Raw genomic sequence first — 19,103 nt, 5'->3', positions numbered from 1 at the left:
ATTTGGACTCTTTTAGGGCTTTATTTTGATAGATTTAGTGTCCTTAAATGCATATTTTGTCTCAATAACTGATGAAAAAACCTTTGAGTTTCAGGTATTTGGAGTTAGAGGCAAAGTATGGACACTATTGGGAAAAAAAGGAACAAGGCAGCGAAAAAGACGAAGAAAAGACGGCATGAGGATCGCCTAAACCATTAGGCGATTAGCTGAATGGCTAGGGTCTCGCCTAAAGTTCTAGTGTGCCAAGCTCTGAAGGAGAAAATCGAGTCAGCGAGATAAAGAAGCAGTTGGCGAGTCACTGAACGATTCCGCGATGCAGTATTCCATCGCCCAACGTTACAGAACCTGAATTTGCTGAAGGCCAATATAGAAAGGCAATGAACCAGACCAAAGGGAGGATCACCGAGTGGATCGCGATCCCGACTAACTGCGCCGAATCGGTCCTTCGCAGCACACTTTTGACAAACTATAAATACTTGTTTAAATTTTTAGCTTAGTATCAGATTTTGTAGGGAATCATATTATTTTCAGTTTTTAGAACTTAGAGTTTTGGAGACATTGTTCCTTTGCTTTGAAGATTTCCATTTCTAAGCAATCGGAAGTGTATATTGAAGATTCTTCATCTTAGACGTGTTTAAAGACGATATCAATCATACCCACTTGATGGAAACACTTTTCGGTATCGATTTCTATCTCTTTACTATGTCTAGCTAAAACCCCAATTCTTGGGGTGTGATTATGTGAATATGGGTTGAATTTACTACTGGGTATTGCTAATTGATTGCTTATTCGCTGTGTAAAGGTGATTTCGTTCAGTAATTGTATTTCAATTTAATGGGGTTGTAGTTGCAAATACAATTTTATCTTTGTGTTAAGAAATTATTCATTTGTCAATGATAATATAAGAGTATATATATTTTTGTGGTATCATTAAAATTTACCGTTCATACATTACTTATTAGTCAATGATACTATAAGAGTATATCTAACGAAAAAATATTTAAAATATAATCTAACGAAGAAATATTTAAAAAAAATAAAGATAAAACAAAACAAAACAAAAAAGGAACTAACAAAGAGAAAAATAAAAACAAAAAATTTAGTTAACCGGAAAAAAAGAAAGAGAAAAAGAAAATATTCTTAATTGTTAGGAAGAAAGAAATCAAAATAATTAAGTCTTTGATCATTATTTACCTCATATTTAGTTTTTTCATTGTCGTTTTTTAGCATAAATTTTATGAATTATTCTTATGTTATACCTTTTATTTGTAGGATTAAATTGGTGTGAAGATAAAGAAATTTGGAGCACAAATAAATTAAAAATAAGAAATCATATAAGGAAATCAAGCGAACAACTTAATGGATTAAATTGAATATTATATTAATATACATATATATGTAACCTTATGCGGGAGGCTATGCGGTGTAAATTTTTTGTGCCGACTGTGTATATTTAAAATTATTAAGAAATGGGGTATATGAGTGTAATATTTAACTTTTTATGCTATTTAGTGTACTTTTCTCATTTATCATCTTATTCAAAAGTGAAGGGGTATTGTTTCTCAAATTCAAAATCTTAAGGGGAAAAATGAGCTTTACTCTTTTATTTCAAAAAATATATTCTCATTAGCTTACCAAAATTTATTAACCATATTGAAATATTTATTTATTTGACTAAAAACTTGATTTTCTTACCATATAAATTTATTTTGTTACTATAATTTTTGCATTTTGCAAGAAATCTACTTTTTATTGTACTATTTGGCTAGAAATTTATCATAACTATGAAGAATTTTTTGTATAAATAATCATCTTATTTCATTTTTATAAGCACCACATTTTCTTGAGCGTTTTATCAATAAACTTTTTTTTTAAAATCATTTTCCCTCAAAGTTGAGTCATGGCAGAAAAAAAGACTTTAGGACGTCAGAAAATTTCAATGGTCAAAATAGAAAATGAAGATGCTCGATACACAACATTTTCAAAGCGTCGATCAACATTATATAAAAAAGCTAGTGAATTGGTTGGGAAATATGATGTTGACGTGGGGATAACATTATTTTCTCCGACCGATAAACCCTACTCTTTTTTTCACCCTACACTTGATGTGGTTGTAGATCGGTTTTTTAGTCCAAATACACAGCCAAGTGAAAGTAACCGTATTGCTATTGAAAATTCTCGAAACAAAGGGAGGGAACTAAAAGCTGAGCTTGATGGGCTTGATATCATAGAAAGGGGTCTATCTAATCCGACATCTGGCACTGAGGAAACTGACATGAAAAAAATGTGGGAATCTATTATGGAATTTAATGAAGAGGAGGTGAATGAACTCGAGCTTTGGTTGAAATCCGTTGATTTTGATTTGAAAAATTCTTTATCGCAGGTGGAAAACAATGCTTCTTCCTCCACACAAGCACCTCCAGAAAATGTTGATTAAACATATATTGATTCCTAATATATTGAACTTCATGCGTTGTAATAATTAGATTCAAAGTCATACATTTCAAATGTTTTTTTTTGTTTCTAAATTTAGTGATGTTACTTGAATTCATTAGTGATCTTCGTTTGTTTGATGTTTGATTCGTTTGTTAAAATAGTCATGTACTATTTGAGAATCCGCCTCTTTGTTACTTGTGGTATGGATGACTAGGTTTAGTCGAGCTTGCGGCGTTGTATTTTGTTCCTAGTTATATCAATAAATTGATTAGTGATTTGTTTGACTTACTTGCTTGATTAGAGAAGTTTTTTTCGTAACAACTATTATTATTTTCAGTTTCTACTATAAACCTGATAAGATTTATGATTGAATCAAAGTAATTGGTACTTCATTCAAGCATCTACACGTCATTTTTACCCTATTTTTTTTATTATTCCCTACCATTCCAAAAAATTACAAAGATTCTTTTTTTCCACAATTTCTCACTTTTCCGAATACATCACTGTAAACTATCACCCCACGATTTTTTTTTATTTTTTTTCACCCCTAAAATCACTCCATGGTATTACCAATTATCTTCATCACTTTATTTTTTAATTTCAAATATTTTCTCTTTCCGACTTATCGATTGCAAGTTATTGAAAAGACTTCTTCATCTTCTGTTTTATCCATTTTTTTGAACTCCGACACAATCCTCTCAAATTTCTCGCAAAACCTCTCCCTCTCCTCCTCCTCCACCACACCAATCACCATCCTCCGTCAACCTTCCTCCAGCCCCAACCTTCATTTCCACCCTCACCAATCTATCACCACCCGATCTATCCTCATCTGTGACGACAACATCAAACCCGATACAAACTGAATAAACTTCACTTTCAACATCTGAAAATCCAGCTCAGATCTCTTAATTAGATTCTTCGTCGAATCTCATAACTACGACTTAACCCATAAATTATGGATCTATACAATGGAAAGCCAAAAATACTCAATCATATTAACGAAATTCATGATCATAGAAGGATTTCTTCATCATTTTTTTTTTGGTTTCAGCATATCAAATTAATGATTTTGAACTAAAATGGTGATTGTGAACTGATTTTAATTCTTTTTACGAAATGAGTTTCAAATGTCTTGGGTAACATCTTCAACTAAAGATTTTCGAACTCAAACCTCATTTTTGGAATTGAGTTTCTGAGTTGCTTGACCTATTTTTCAAAATGTATGAGTTGGGTGTTGCTATTTCCTAAATCTTATTGTGATTACTTGATTTAAATAGATTGGGTGGCTTTGGAAATTGTTTGGAAAGGGAAGACTCAAGTCTAGTTGACTATTTGATTGAATTAAGGCAAAAGACTTTCTAAACCTTATAAAACTTGTAGAAACTTGTATTTCCCTTCATTGTGTGTGTTGGGGAGAAATGAGAATGAGGTGATGAGTTCATTGTTTCACTTGATTAATCTTAAGGAATAAAAATGGGATTAATGAAAAGGCAACATGTTGATCATAATGCTTTGTGAATTACCTTGTTGTGGACCCTATTTGGTTGATTGATGGAATAATTTGATGGCATTAATGTGGACTCGAATTGCTTGAGTTGTTGTCTCGTCCTTATGATATGAAACTACTTATTTGCATTGATTATTGTGCACTGTGATAAGACATGTGATGTATATGCCGAAGGAAAATAGTTCTGATAAGTTATATGATATAAAGTCAAAGGGAAATGGTTCCGGCTAGTGATGTGATATAAAGCCGAAGGAAAATACTTCCTAGTGATAGTAAATGGCTTCGACAAGTGATATGATATAAATCCAAAGGGAAATGATTTCGGCTAGTGATGTGATATAAAGTCGAAGGGAAACGGTTCCGGCTAGTGATATTGTACCAAAGAAAAATGGTTCCGGCGAGAGTTTGACTATTGTGATTTGGTGCATCTAACACTTGAGAGAGATCTACTTGATATTTATGAATGACGTATTTGATACTTGTGATTGACATACTTGATACTTGTTGGTTGTTCAACTGTGATTGTTAAGTCTTGTGAACTGTGTATTGTGAAACTTCTAGGTTGGGCTGATTCCTATGCAGGTTGTAATTTGAGGAGGTTCGGTTAGGATGAAAGAAGTACTCATTTTCTAGCTAGTTTTGCCTTGTTTAATTGGTTACTTGATGAGTACCATGTTGGTTGGTACTCACTCCTTGCTTCTACACTTGTGTAAGTTGCGAGCTCGGTACCTGTGATTGCTTTTTTTCTTCTCCTACTTTCAAGGCTTGTCAAAAGACTTTTGAGAGGTATTTGTTTGTTATCTCGACGGTCCCTCTTGTTCCTTATTTTATGTTTTGTTCTATTTGAGAAACAAAGACATTGAGACTTGTAATTATCTTTAAATTCCACACTTTTATATCAGTGGTTTGTACACGTTATAACCAAGTTTTGGGGTTATACTAGAATGAATAAATTTTTCGCTCTTATCTCATTTTTGTTTTCTTTCCACATTTCTTTCGTTTCATTGGATTGAGGCTGACTTATCTTGGTGGGAATAAACGAATGTCATCGCGTCCATTTTTTGATCGTGACACTATTATCAAATCAAATTATTATAACGAAAAATGCGCACATCTTGTCAATTTTTATCTAATTTTATGCATATATGGGAATGAAAATGCCTTCCTTTTGTAGTTCTAAAGTGACATACATTGTTGTTGTCTAATCCTTGTAATTCAAGAGATAGGCTTTAAAAATAATATAGCCAAAAATAAATCAAAAGTAGAGTTGTGTGTGTGTGAGAGAGAAAAAATGCTAAAATAATGGACAATCACATATAAAAAAGAAATGGATAAGCAAATAAATAATTACCAACCCTTTATTTCTTTATTTTTTTAATACAAGCTAATGCAATCCATTAGAATTTTTAAAAAGTTTTGTCCCATCAAAATAATTCCATGCTAAATATACTAATGGTAAGGAATAAACTATATTACCGGAAAAAACTCAACTTACTATATTTAACAACAAAACTAAATTATATTAACAAATTGAAATTCTACATTTTAAAGAGGATAAAAAAATTGGAAAAACAAAATTTATTTATTTTTCTTATTACAAAACGCATTGAGAGTCTTGAGAGGAAGTAAATAAAGAGAAGAAGATGATGAAGGGGAGATCACAAGAGACAATTAGCTTTGAGAAAAACACTTGGAAAATAGTTGGGATTTGCAAGAAAAATTGGTACAATTTTCGTCGTCGTTTTAATATCTAAATTCGTAAAAAAGAATATTTTTTTATTTTAGATTTTTCTTAGACGATTTGGTACGTTTAGCTTTCGATCGAGAAAGATAAGAGAGAAAGCGAGCTTAATTCGTATGAAGTTAATGAAGAAAAAATGTTTAACTTCTAAAGTGGGACATATTATAATTATTATTGCCTAAATGTTTCTTCCTTCATTATTGTTAGATTTTTCTTTTAGTTTTTTTTAATACTTGTTATTAAAGTTTATTGTACGTGGGCAGAGATAAGTCCCACAAATGATAGTGTTTCCATTGGAAAATCGAAGTGTTTAAATGTTCAAACATAGTTATCATGTTCTCTTATACTATTGAGTTGATCCTTTGTGAGATTCATATCCAAATGAGTACAATGCAAATTAATCAACCAAAGGACTAGGGTGAATGATATGTGGTACTTTGTAACTATATTGGTCAGAGATGATAAATATTTTATAAAATTGATTGAGATACGTGTAAGTTGACTTAAATATTATGATTATAAAAAAATGTGGAGGAAAAAAACATGTGCTCTCTCCTTTTACTTCTTCTTCTTTGTTTAATTACTTTCAAGCTCTTTTTCATATGTTTTTACGACATATATTTTAAGTCCATCTACTTGGAAAAATTGATGCAAACATGACAAAATTTGAAAGTTTATTGGACCTTTTAAAATTGATTCAACTCAATTGTTTTCACTTATTACTTTCAAATATTTAAAGATAAATTATGAAATATGTTAGAAAACTTGTAGCATTTGAAAAGAAAGTGTCCCTTATTGATTTGGGAAGAACTTTTTTGTGTTTTTTTTAACTTTATATTGACTTCTCATTTTTTAGACTTATAAATAGTTTATAAAAATATCGGACTCATGCACATAAATAATGGATTGATAGGCAAAATTAGGAGTGTCAAAAAACATGTTGAACTAAATTTAAGTGGTAAAGATGAGTTGAGTGAATAAATATATGCATCATGAAGAACTGGATTCTTGATGAGGTGAGAAGTTAAAATATTATCTGAATAAAGAAAAAGAGCATTGTGCAGCGTTAGTTGGTGTCTCGAAGAATGTAAGAATGTAAGTAAGCCGTGTGATTTCCATAACCAATGATGCTCCTCTCAAATTTTGATGATTTTTAGTTTTTTGTCATTTAACATTTTAAGTAATTAAAAAAATAATTTCTAAAAACAAAAATCGCAAGATACAAGTTTTACCTTAGAAGATATGAGTTCAATTTCAAAACATTATGCCTTAAAAAATTCATAACTTACAAGGATAATGACCCAAAAATCAAGAATCATGATGACACTTATGCTAATCCCACTGAATATTCTCAAATGCAAAAAATAAAGCAATTTAAAAGGCGAAATAAGTCTTAAGAAAATTAATTTTTCTTCATAAAGTTAAAGATAAGAATGCAAAAATAATAATAACAATTCCAAGATTTGGTGACATGAATCCAAACTTCTAAGATCACAAGAATATGATTTAAAGTGCTACATTGTGTGAAATATAAAGATTAAAAAAATGCAATAAGAGATAAGGAAGTTTGAATATTGTGGAACAACAAGTCGCTACCTCAAAGACTTCAATAAGTTGTAGTCAAAATGAGGATCACCTATTATTAGTATCAGGCTTAAAACCTGCACAATAGAAGTACATAAAAGAAGAATGAGTGCCAAAATATACTGTACTAAATAACATCATCGATTGACCCTCAAATGAAGTAATGACGAGGGTCATTCTTATACTGCTCTATCAAAGTTAGTTATCATTATTAGAATTGCATTTATGAAAGACACAGACTAGTAGCTATAAAACAACAACCGCCAATTCAATACGATTTTTGAACCCAACCAACATCAAGGAAGAAATAAAGTAGTTTCTCAACATGTAATCCATCACTTTCATGTATTTCAACAATTAATAATATATTAAAATGATGATATGAAGACTATGTATGTGTTTTGTATTCACCTGCCTTCTTTATAGAATAATCATTACTCATAATTTGATAGATTATATTGACTTAATATGTCATGTATACACCTGCTTTCTTTCTATGTGTATGTGCGCACGAGATATATAGTCAATATCTATCCTAGAATAATACATACATATTAATGATATACACGATTTTTATAAGTCAATCAACTCATTTCAATTTTTTAATTGCACAAAAACTTTGTATTAGTTCAATCCACAATTCAAATAATTAGTATAACGAAATGTCATCATAATCCAACTCTAATTTCATAAAGGTGAGTGAACATAAATATTCATATTCAGATGTCAAGATAATCCACATTTCCTTCTATGCATGCTCACAAATCATAGACAAATTTTAATTAAATAAGTAAAATAGTACTATTTGATTTCAATAACTTATGAGGGATTACAGTTTTTATAAAATATTTTATAAAAAGATGAAATCCACTCACTTTTCTCCTTACGATTGTCAATTCAAGAGTTTTGATTTGTTCTTGAATCAATGAAATACTAGTTGGAATTTCACCACGAATGCAAAATCGAACTTTGATCACAATATGAAAACTCGCAGCTCGACACTTGGAAACAAAGACTTCTTTGTATACATGAGACTTGCATAACACCACTCAAGAACAAAGTTTCTCTTTGTATTTCTTCTTTTTTTCTGCCCTTATGAAGATCCCTTTATATAAGCATGAGTTAGAGTTTGAAGTTTTTGGTCTTCAAGTAATTCTAGCGGACTTTGGTTTTGAAGAGTATGCTTTGGACTTGTCTTGTCAATTTAATAGTCTGAACCAAATGTAATTAGACTTCATTTAATTTATATTTTAAGTTAAACATTAATCCAACTTTATTAATAAAAAATTTGACTTGATCGATATATTATAAATTTACGATTTAATCCAAAATTTAATATGAATTTATCAAAACAAAAATCAATGTCGTCACTCCCTCCATTCTATTTTAATTGCCGTGTTAACTTTTTTACACCAATTAAAATAAATATACAAGATGTAATTTACTAAATTATTCCTATTTAATGAAAGCAATTTTGATTAGTTCCTCTAAAATATTATTCATACTCTTTAATATTAAAATCATACTTGAAAACAATTGTAAATTTGAGTCTTAAATTTTTAAAATGACAATTATTTCTGAGCTAAAGTGACTATTTTTTTAAGCCGGAGGGGTAGAAATTTTGAGAGTGACAAAAAATTGTATCTTAAAAATTGATCAAATCCACTTTTTAAAATTAAAAATACATCTTTATTTTATTTTATTTTTAAAAATAAAATTATAATCCAACCAATATTATAATCACATTTTAAAAATAATATTGAAGTCCTTAATTTTTCAAAAAGAATATATTATAATCCAACGTTAGATAAAAATATATTCATTAGTTGTAGGTACTAGACTTTGAGGTGTTCATAATGTTTATTTGGTATATTCAATTATAGATCTTTAGAAAAAAAATAATATTTTTGAAATTTTTATGAACTATATAGAACAAAATCCTTTTTAATAGAATCTTGTACAATTAAAACACGCTATTTGTATTACAAAAAGTATTAAATCCTTTTTAATAGAATCTTGTATAATTAAAACACACTATCTGTATTACAAAAAGTGTTAAAGTATACAAACTTGATTATTTAACAAAATCAATTATAGATTATATTTCATATACAAATTTAATACTCCTAATTTTCATACGTCTCTTATTAATAAGACTTGATACATGATTATGATAAACATTATGAGTATATTGCTTTTGTTGATTGGTGGTAGGATATTAACTTATGAATATTTAATTCTATCAAATTTTATTAATTATGATAATCATTAGATAACTCTTAAATAAATAAAAAATCAACTAATCCTACTAAAATCGAAGAGAGATTGAAAAGATTTGAACGAGTCTAATTTTCAATCGCAAAATAGATAATTTTTGCACCTCATAAACACGACGTATAATTTCGACCGTAGTAAAAGTGAAAAAAAAGAGAGTAGAAAATAATGGGCGACTGTCTGAGTGGAGGGCATAGAGTGCATATTTTAAAATTTTCTAATCCAGCGAAACCGTTGGAAACAACAAATAATGCCTTACTTTTGCCAGCCTGTTCCCTCTACTAATATATTTCAAATTACATTTAAGCCCTCTGTTTAGTGATTTCATCTCGTAATTTTAAATCACGATATAAAATTCCAAATTTAAAAACCTTGATTTGAAAATTTTATATTATGATTTCATATTTTTAAAATATAAAAATTGACCCACATCATTATTTTATATTTACATAATTTTTTTACTAACATACTAAAGAAATGATGAAATATTCACGAAATATAAACACAAATCACTAATATGTCTAGTTATTCAACTTTTTATAAATTTAAGATAATACTTGTGCTTACCAAAATTAGAAGACATATTTCGAGTCTCTCTACGTTCCATTGCTGTTGGCAGACCAAAAATACTTATTAGAGAAAAAAAATAATATTGTTTTTGAAAAAGGGTAAATTAGTAATACTCAAAACTCTCCAGCTCAAACACATCAAACTGCTACCGGAGCAAATCCGCCCGTTCTCTTTTTCCCCTTCTTTTCGAAAACCCAGATCTGAAAAAGGGCCTCTGTTCATCAAATTTCAAACCCAAACCCTAAATTCTTCTCATTCACACGTTGTTCCGATTCGAATCAACCTTCAAAATTGATCCGAATCGAGAAATCTTCACACAACAATGGGGGATTTCAATCTCGCCTTGGTTATTGTAGCCATAGTCGTATGTATTCTCGTTTTCATATTCAATGTCTATCTTCTCATCAATTATCAGCATCCTGATGATGCTAATCAAGCCTATTTCCCCAAATTCGTTGTCGTTTTTGGCCTCTCAATCGCCGCCATTTCAATTCTCATGTTACCGGCCGATGTTGCAAATCGGCAGGCTTGTCAACACGCGATTTATAATGGAGCTTGTAATCTCACGCTCCCGATGAAGCAACTATGGCTTGCTATCTACATTGTTGATGCTATTCTCGTTTTCTTCGTCATTCCCTTTGCTATGTTCTACTACGAAGGCGACCAGGATAAGTACGTGTATTCGAACAATTTTGGACATGATGTGTATGGTATGGAATTGCTATTCTGATGTTTTGATTTTCTGTATTCTGTAGGACAATTGCCAAAAGGCTTAAAAGTGCAATGTGTTGGGTGTTGGTCACAGCAATTGTGTGTGCTTTGTTGCTTGGAATTTTATATGGTAAGTTTCGAGTAATTTGTGTGTTGATGAGACTTTTTGACATGTATAATATGCTGTGCATTTCTAGCTTTGGATACTAATGTGATGTCGGGTGAGCTTGGGGACTAGTTAATTTTGATGGGGAAATGCCAGAATTTGGGTACGGAGTTGGGCATTTTAGATGACAATCAACTATGCCATATACCAAAATTAGTTGGGTTGACTCAATGAATTATCTGTATCCATTAAATGCAAGAGTTAAGAGTATCTTTTGGCTACTGTTAGCAGTTAACCTACATTCTCTTCCTTTATTGTGGTTTGAACTGACGATTGCATTGAGAAGTTCTCATAGGCAGAGTTAAAAGTGTGAGTCTTGGATATGGAGTGAAATTGGTATAAAGGTCACATACTTACTTTAGTTGTCTAATGGTTCAAATTACCAGCTTATTGAGGGAGTTGTCGTGTTTCTTATTTGAGCTTCTCTATCATGTGTAGTTGCTGTGTTTCTTATTTGGACTTCACTATCATGTGTTACAGTTTCTTCAGTTAGGAGTTTTTTCTCATGAATTTTACCCCCTATAGATGACGGGACAAATATGAAAAGAAGAATATTTGGATGCTGTTTATGGGGATTGTATGCCTAGAGTTAGGAGTTGTATTTTGCCATTTTAGTTTTCTTATTATAAGTTAAATACTCCTGATTATACACAAGATGGTGTCAAGAATGTCTCATCTGGTTTGTGGCTCAATCACAACCGTCTCACTGATTTTCCCATCTTTGCCACTCTAGTTGTTGTAGTGCTACTTGGATCTATTTTTGATCAGATATGGAAGTGTGATTTTTGGGCCAGATTTTGAAACTTTATGCATTTTTTACTTGTGGATACTGCTGAAGAACCAATAGAGAGGGGGATGTGATCTTGTCCACCGCATGCGGCATGTCATCAAGAATTATACTGCCACTTTAAGTAGTTATAAACTTTTGGGACCCCAAAACTGCTGCTAATTTGGCACCTTGCTCTTCGCTTAATTATGCAGTGGCGAACATACTTTACTTACATAGTTACATTCATCCCTTTCCTTAGGGTTTATATAGTTTTCAATTGCAATTTGTTACCTTCATTGCTTCTAACTTTGTGGATCTCCTTGCACATTTTACCACTTTTTTTTTCCTGATAAGTATACTGAACTACTGAAGTGTCTAATTATATTTAATTTGCTTAAGTTTGGGTAATTTGCTTTGGTTTTGTTGTTCATCACACGTCTTTTCTGATCTTTATCTACCCTCTTTTGAGTATTTCAGGGCTCGCTGGAAAGGCAGACTTCACTGTAAGACACCTGTCATCAGCCACCACTTCCTTTCCAAATTCATTTGATTTTAACAATGGTCAACAATGTATTGGAAATGGTGCCCGTCAGGTTGGTGCAAATTTAAATGTTTTTGTTTCTTAGTTAGTTGAGCTTATGTAAGCATCGATAAGTAGTTTAATGTCTTGTTCCAAAGCCGCCATTCTAATCCTTGCCTTCAATTGTTACCAGTGTTCTGCATATTCTGCTAATGCTTCCTCTGAGACAACCTGGACTATGCATGCTACTTTTCCTGAATATGTCGTTGCTCTGGCTACCATTGTTGGATCTGTACTTTTCACGGTATGGCAATACTTAATTTTAGACACTTGAATATTGTTATTGTTGTGATGAAGAGACTGAATATTCAGTTCTTCAGTCATTTCTGTTTTGATATAATGCCTCTTAATATGGAGAACTTCTTAGATATCACTTAGCTGGTTTTTAAGTGTAGAATTTAGAATCAAGTTGAGGAATTTTTCTGTCGTTTGCAGTTGAATATAAATAAATTTTCTGTAAGGGTGGCTACTTGACCATGAATCTTTTGTTGTGTCTTCTGATTATAGTTGAGGGGGTTAGGGTGATCGGTTCTTGTGAGGTTGAGGAGCAGCATTGGAGGACAAAGAAGAGAACCCGTCACCCTAATATGCATGTTTGGTACTGACTTATCTGCTTCTCATATTATATCCAGATTTTTGGTGGTGTTGGCATTGCTTGTCTCCCGTTGGGACTTATATTTTCGTTCATCAGGCGTCCAAAGGCTGTTATTACGCGGTCACAGTATATCAAGGTATTTTCTTCTGTTAGAAGCTCTTTGCATATTTTCCTGAACGGATGTTTAAAATTAAATAAAGAAAGGTATACACACTGGTGTCATGACTCATGATGCTTCATTTTGATTTTGCAGGAAGCTACCGAGCTAGGTAAAAAAGCGAAAGAATTGAAGAAAGCAACTGATGCACTTCATCAAGAAGAAAGGAGCGGAAGTAAGGGAAGAAAATGGCGGAAGAATGTGAAGGCAGTCGAAAAGGTATATCTTATTTTTATCATGGTTTCTCTGAATGTTCTTTTCATTTTTGTCATCCACATTTAATTGTATCTAGCACATGAGCTATAGATGAAAATAAAACAACAAAGTGAACCAATGTTGTAAAATGAGATCCCAATGAGTGTCACCTAGTCTTAGAAGCCCTCGTTCTTGATTTAAACCTTTTCCACTTTGAACTTCATTGCTTTCTAATATTTGTTCCAACATTTCTGCTTGATGGTCCCGAAGTTGATCTCTACACTTAAATGATGCTTTAATCACGTTCAACACTTTAGCAATTATAGTAAAGAAGTTGTCCACAAGCAAATTTTCTTTGGCAATAGGTACAAGTGTCAATTTTAATTGGTGAGCAAAACAGTGAGTGCAATATATCGATGGAGTTTTCTGTAAACTCAAAGCTTAAAAATCATTTATCTCCCCCTGCATGTTACATGCCCCATCATAGTCTTGTCCACGTATTTTAGATATACTCAGAGTATCTCAAAAGCAAAGAGCATATTGTTTCCTTCAAAGATTGTGCCATGTATCACCAGCACGAATAATAGCAAATAACTTGTTCATTCACTTTGCCTTTTTATTAACATATCGCAAAGTAAAAGGGCCATATGTTCATGGTGTGATAGGTTCTTGGATTCATCAACTAATATTCCAAAAAAAATCTCCATCCAAGTCATCAATTATACTTTCATGGTTTCTTGTGCACAAGCACTCACAATATCCTTTTGAGTTTTTGGAGAAGTCATCATAGCATTTTTTCAAGTCATTCCAAAAAACCTAGAAAAAGGCCTTTAGCTTTTTGAAGATTCACTTTCATCATGACCTCGAAAAGATAAACCCAAATTCCAAGAGGAACCTTGCCACATTAGTAGAAGCCTCTAACCGAATTCGATGCTCACTTCTTGTTTTCTTAGATTGCTTGTCAAAAGCAACTTGAATGGATTGAGATTGATTCTCCAAATCTAGCATCTTGTTGAAACACCTATTGTGGATGTTGTTTACTTCACCAACATATAAATCAAATCGTTCCGGAATCTGAACTATGATTCCAAGCCTTGAAATCTTTTTTTGTCAAAAAATCACCCGCATTTCCCTCTTGGATAGTCATTTTTAAGTAAATAGCAACATAAGCAAAATACAACATCTCTCTTCACACAATTCTCCATCCACCTAGAATATGAACCCTCAAACCATGTTGAACTAAATCGATGCATTTTCTTCTTGAATTTAATTTGAGGAAATTAAAAACAATAGGTTGACAGGGCCCTTGTTGAATATAGTGTCTTCTCACTTCATCCCGTATTCTAGGCTATATTTATCAATTGGTATTCTTTCTCAAGGATCGGGTTTAAGTGACTGCAAATCAAACTCATCTATAAGACGCGGATAATTATATCTAAAACTAGAACTTGGTTGAGAAGAATTATGTTTCTTCAAAAATCTATCCATTTCAATTCACAAGAATCAACAACAAATTCCTACAAAACAATTTTTTTATCAAGAATATAAGTAAACATAATATTGTTGATAGGGGAATGACACCCCTCCTTCACAGCACAACAAAAGTAAAATATAGAAATGTTTGAATAGTTTCTAATTGAATAGCAAGTTGTATGACTCCGCAAATAGCATCTGTTGTGTAAGTAGGAAAAAGGGGTGGGAGGTGAGGTGATAATCACTGTTCAAGTGACCATTATACATTTTATAAAATTTGAAAATAAAAATAAATAAAATAGAACTTTTTATAAGTTGAGCTTGATGCTTCTCCCGCAAAGGCTGAATAAACCATGCTATGCTATTTTAATATGATCAATCGATGTCCATAATCTGTGTATGCAAGTGACACTCCTCTTGGTATGTATGATCCATTTTGCCTCGAAATTCTACATTAAGTTATTGATGATTTTACCTCAGACCTCATGTCAATTTTATCTCATTTATCTTAGGATGTTGGATGAAGATTCTGTTTTCTTGTCAGATTAATATATCAAGAAATGAATAAACTGAAAAATACTGGTTTCTTTTTATGTTAGTGTGATAAATGATTTTTTGTTTTACCTTGCAGGAGGTTCTTCTTCTTGAAGACGATGTCAAGGCTCTAGAGGAAATGTATCCTCAAGGTGAAAAGGTAAAGAGACGTGCTTTTATATTTGGCAGGCTAAAATCTTATTTTTCATACCTTGCCAAAGTAATTTTGTTGAGCAAACTGGTTTGATGGCCTCTTTTTGGCAGGCTGAGACTGCTTGGGCAATGACGGTTCTAGGTTACTTAGCAAAACTCATTCTAGGCGTTTTAGGGTATGTGGGAATGTGATGGAATTTTAATTTCCACTAGTTTTTTTTGGAATAATTTGACATAAATAGATGGTATGTAGTGAATCTGTGTTTTTTGGTTCATGTAAACAGGCTGATTGTCTCTGTAGCTTGGGTTGCCCATATCGTGATATATCTTCTGATTGATCCTCCACTTTCTTCCTTCCTTAATGAGGTTTTCATCAAACTAGATGATATTTGGGGTACCTTCAACCTTTCTCTCCCCTGCCTTATTTGCTACGTATGGTGACTGATACATGAAATGTGATGGTATTTTTTTCTGTTATTTCTCCAGGTCTTTTGGGCACTGCAGCTTTTGCATTTTTTTGCTTCTACCTTCTGCTTGCGGTGATTGCTGGAGCAATGATGATTGGCTTGAGATTAGTTTTTGTTACGATTCACCCAATGAAGTAAATTTCTTCTGCTGTTTGCAATTATACTTTATTGAATCTGTTTGCCACCTGCTTTGCTCCTGTCTCACTGCTGTGCTGGACCACTATTTACAGGTGGGGAGCTACGCTCATGAACTCCTTTCTTTTCAATGTGGGCCTTATTCTTCTTTGCTCCATCAGGTAGGATTAGTGCTGTTCAATTTTTCTTATGTATTTGTTCCATTTTCAGCGGTGTAATAATTGATCTTAATGATGAATATCTGAAGGACAAGTTCTTAGACCACTGGTGTGTGGGACACTTTGGGTTGTCCATGCAAATAGTAAAGCATTTAATGTACCAGCTAGGATTCAATTTATTGGGAAATTGAGTGTTGATATTTGGCTGAACTCTGAAGTGAGGCATGAAACAACATGCTAAATCAGGTCCTCCAGGTTATGGCTAGATCCTACAAAAGAAGCAGCCTGCTTCTTATAAGTTGAACTGGGAATTATTGTTGTAGCTTTGATCTAACTTGGGGGTATTGTGGTTCTAGACCATTTACTAGTTACACCATATGTAGGCAACTATGGAAAGGAAAGAAAGGATTCCTCTGACAGGATATCCTGAAACTTCCGTGCTGAATTTTATGTGGCACTTGTTTAAAGGATGTGCATTGCCCCCTATATTTCTAAATAAAAAACAGATAGCTTCATCTACTTTGTTGGATAATGGTTTCATCTATTAAATACTTGGCTGAGTTGATAGGTGGTATATAGAAGACATGAAATTCGAGGATGCTAAATATATGTTCACTTAATAATCTGGTTTTCTGAAAGGGTATTAGCCAATCTGCAGTTTTTGGATTGATAACCACCTTTCTCCTGCTTTCACTTGGCGTAAAAGTTTGGTAGTATGATCTTTTGTTTTCTGCGCTTGCAGTGTCATTCAGTTCTGCGCCACGGCCTTTGCATACTATGCTCAAGCAACTGCAGCTCAAGAAATATTTGGTCACAATCTGCAATCTCTTCGTGGAATTAAGTATCTATACAAGTAAGTTGCTGTTGTTTCTAGATTTTCATCAAGAGCTGGTTTTCTGGCTGCAAGAATCATGTTATGAATGGGGAAAGATGTCTTCGCAGGTACAACGTGTTTCAAATTGGATTCATTGTTTTAGCTGGTCTGACATTTGTTTACTATGCTGCCTTTGTAAGTCTCTGTTACTGTCTGACATCTCAAATCCTTGCTCTTAAGATGGAGGAGAAATTAAACAATTTTCAACTTTGCAGGGGTGGAGAAGGAAAAAGCCTAGTGGGAGGTTCCAGCTCTCCAGTTAAAGGTTTTGATTGGATAGCAGTGCATGTATCTGACCGTATTTGAGACTTACTCTGGTCTATCACTAATGTTGAGGCTTTGAACTCTGGTGTATGTTGCCTAGTTTTGTTTCATATTATTCTTGGAGGAGGCAAACACCATTAAATTTGATTTCTACAGTGGAAGTTGGGGTGTTGGCGACTCTGTACTACTGCTGCTGCTGCTGCCACTGTTCTTGCTGCTGTTAATTTAGTTTTTTTTTAATCCCACCTTCTGTATGTATCATTTGTTTGGTAATGTTATCATTTGTTTGGGCATGTCGTCATCTATATGCTTGGTTTGAGATTTGTCCTTGATGTATCATATAGTCATTATATACAAAAATTTCTTGGATGCTTGTATATTTACTGTGAACTCTTTTATATACGTTTCGATCCTACGAGATTCTTGTTGGCTTTTCTGTGGATTTCGTTCAGCTTATTTGATGTAGCTGGTTGGAGTTATATATGAATGTAGTAGACGATTTTGTCAGCATTTTGAATTGCATATTCCTGTTAGATAGGGTAAATGTGAAGTGTTTGAGCTTGAAATTTTAGATTTTTTTGCGGAGTTGAACTTTGGAAAACATGTAATCAATTTCAAGTACATTATATTCTTTTACTTAAAACTGGTAAAAAGTACATTATATAGTAATAACTTAACTAGCTAGGGTTTTAATTATTAATTCAATCTTTTCTTTTTAATGTCATTGGTCGATCAAATTAGCAGCAGTACAATGAAAGTGATCTCAGATCAAGCCAAGACTTTTTCTTTTCCCATAGCTGTGAAAGGAAGACTAAAAAGTCATGTGAGGGAATAGTCAACTTGTATTTGCTTAATTATTAAGGCCAACTATGTGTTTACAAATTACAACCACTAAATAATCTCTATTTTATTCTTAGATGTGGTTTATAATAATGTTATTTTGCACACATCTCTACCAATCATTCACAAACATTAATTAAATAATATTTTAAGAATCATTCAAGGGTTAACATGACATTTTAAAGAAAATTTTCATCACATAGACATAGTGATACCCAAATTTTACCCCCAAGTAGAAAATAAAAATAAATAAATATATATATATATATCCTCAATTTTCAAATCGAGAGAGATTGTGAGAGATTAAGAATTCTCACCATTTCTTAGATTCATGGACCCAATTCAATTCAGGGGATCCTATATATATAACTTCCAATTAGTTTCATAAAAAAATGGTATTTTGTCTTCTCTTTTATACATACCTTGGTAGTGTTAGAGTTCTCTTCTATGATTTCCACAATTTTTTCTCTTCATGTATATCATAATATATCATTATACATACCAATATATACACTTGACATACACATGGCATACAAAAATATACTTTGACATACGGACAATATTTAGTGATATACATACTTGTATGCCGTTGTATGCACCCGTATGTCTGTGTACAATTGTATGTATAATATGATAAATAGAAAATACAGCAATATATAAGCATAATACATAATTATGATCCTTAACTTGGTATTAGCTAGCAATTATTACCTTTAACTTTGGGTGTGCTCAAGCAGACACTTAAACTTGTATAAAATTGAACAAATAGACACATTCGTTCTACATGGCACCCTACATGGCAATTTTGTGTCCCATGTGGCATCCAACGTGTATTATGCCATGTAGGACACACGTGTCTACTTGTTCAATTTTATACGTGTTTCAGTGCCTACTTGTGCACACTCAAAGTTGGAGGGTAT

At 32.4% G+C, this 19,103-nt stretch overlaps 2 protein-coding genes across 2 annotated transcripts; both read left to right on the top strand.

Annotated features, from left to right (window-relative positions):
* The first annotated feature begins 1,900 nt into the window (after positions 1 to 1,900).
* Positions 1,901 to 2,437, top strand: LOC102578964 (agamous-like MADS-box protein AGL61). Its single transcript, XM_006365545.1, has one exon. It carries the CDS (start codon positions 1,901 to 1,903, stop codon positions 2,435 to 2,437), a length of 537 nt encoding a protein of 178 aa, XP_006365607.1.
* Positions 2,438 to 10,241: 7,804 nt separating this feature from the next.
* Positions 10,242 to 17,777, top strand: LOC102603267 (LIMR family protein At5g01460). Its single transcript, XM_006365532.2, has 14 exons — positions 10,242 to 10,784; positions 10,868 to 10,953; positions 12,236 to 12,351; positions 12,472 to 12,582; positions 12,971 to 13,069; positions 13,187 to 13,309; positions 15,390 to 15,452; positions 15,557 to 15,621; positions 15,730 to 15,839; positions 15,932 to 16,046; positions 16,143 to 16,208; positions 16,948 to 17,058; positions 17,148 to 17,214; positions 17,295 to 17,777. Exons 1-14 carry the CDS (start codon positions 10,435 to 10,437, stop codon positions 17,340 to 17,342), a joined length of 1,530 nt encoding a protein of 509 aa, XP_006365594.1. The 5' UTR covers positions 10,242 to 10,434; the 3' UTR covers positions 17,343 to 17,777.
* The last annotated feature ends 1,326 nt before the right edge of the window (positions 17,778 to 19,103 follow it).

The sequence above is a fragment of the Solanum tuberosum genome, unplaced genomic scaffold, assembly GCF_000226075.1.
Source record: "Solanum tuberosum cultivar DM 1-3 516 R44 unplaced genomic scaffold, SolTub_3.0 scf00557, whole genome shotgun sequence".
Taxonomy (NCBI): Eukaryota; Viridiplantae; Streptophyta; class Magnoliopsida; order Solanales; family Solanaceae; genus Solanum; species Solanum tuberosum.
Note: the sequence above shows the minus strand (reverse complement) of the source record. Positions and strands in the feature narration are given on the sequence as shown.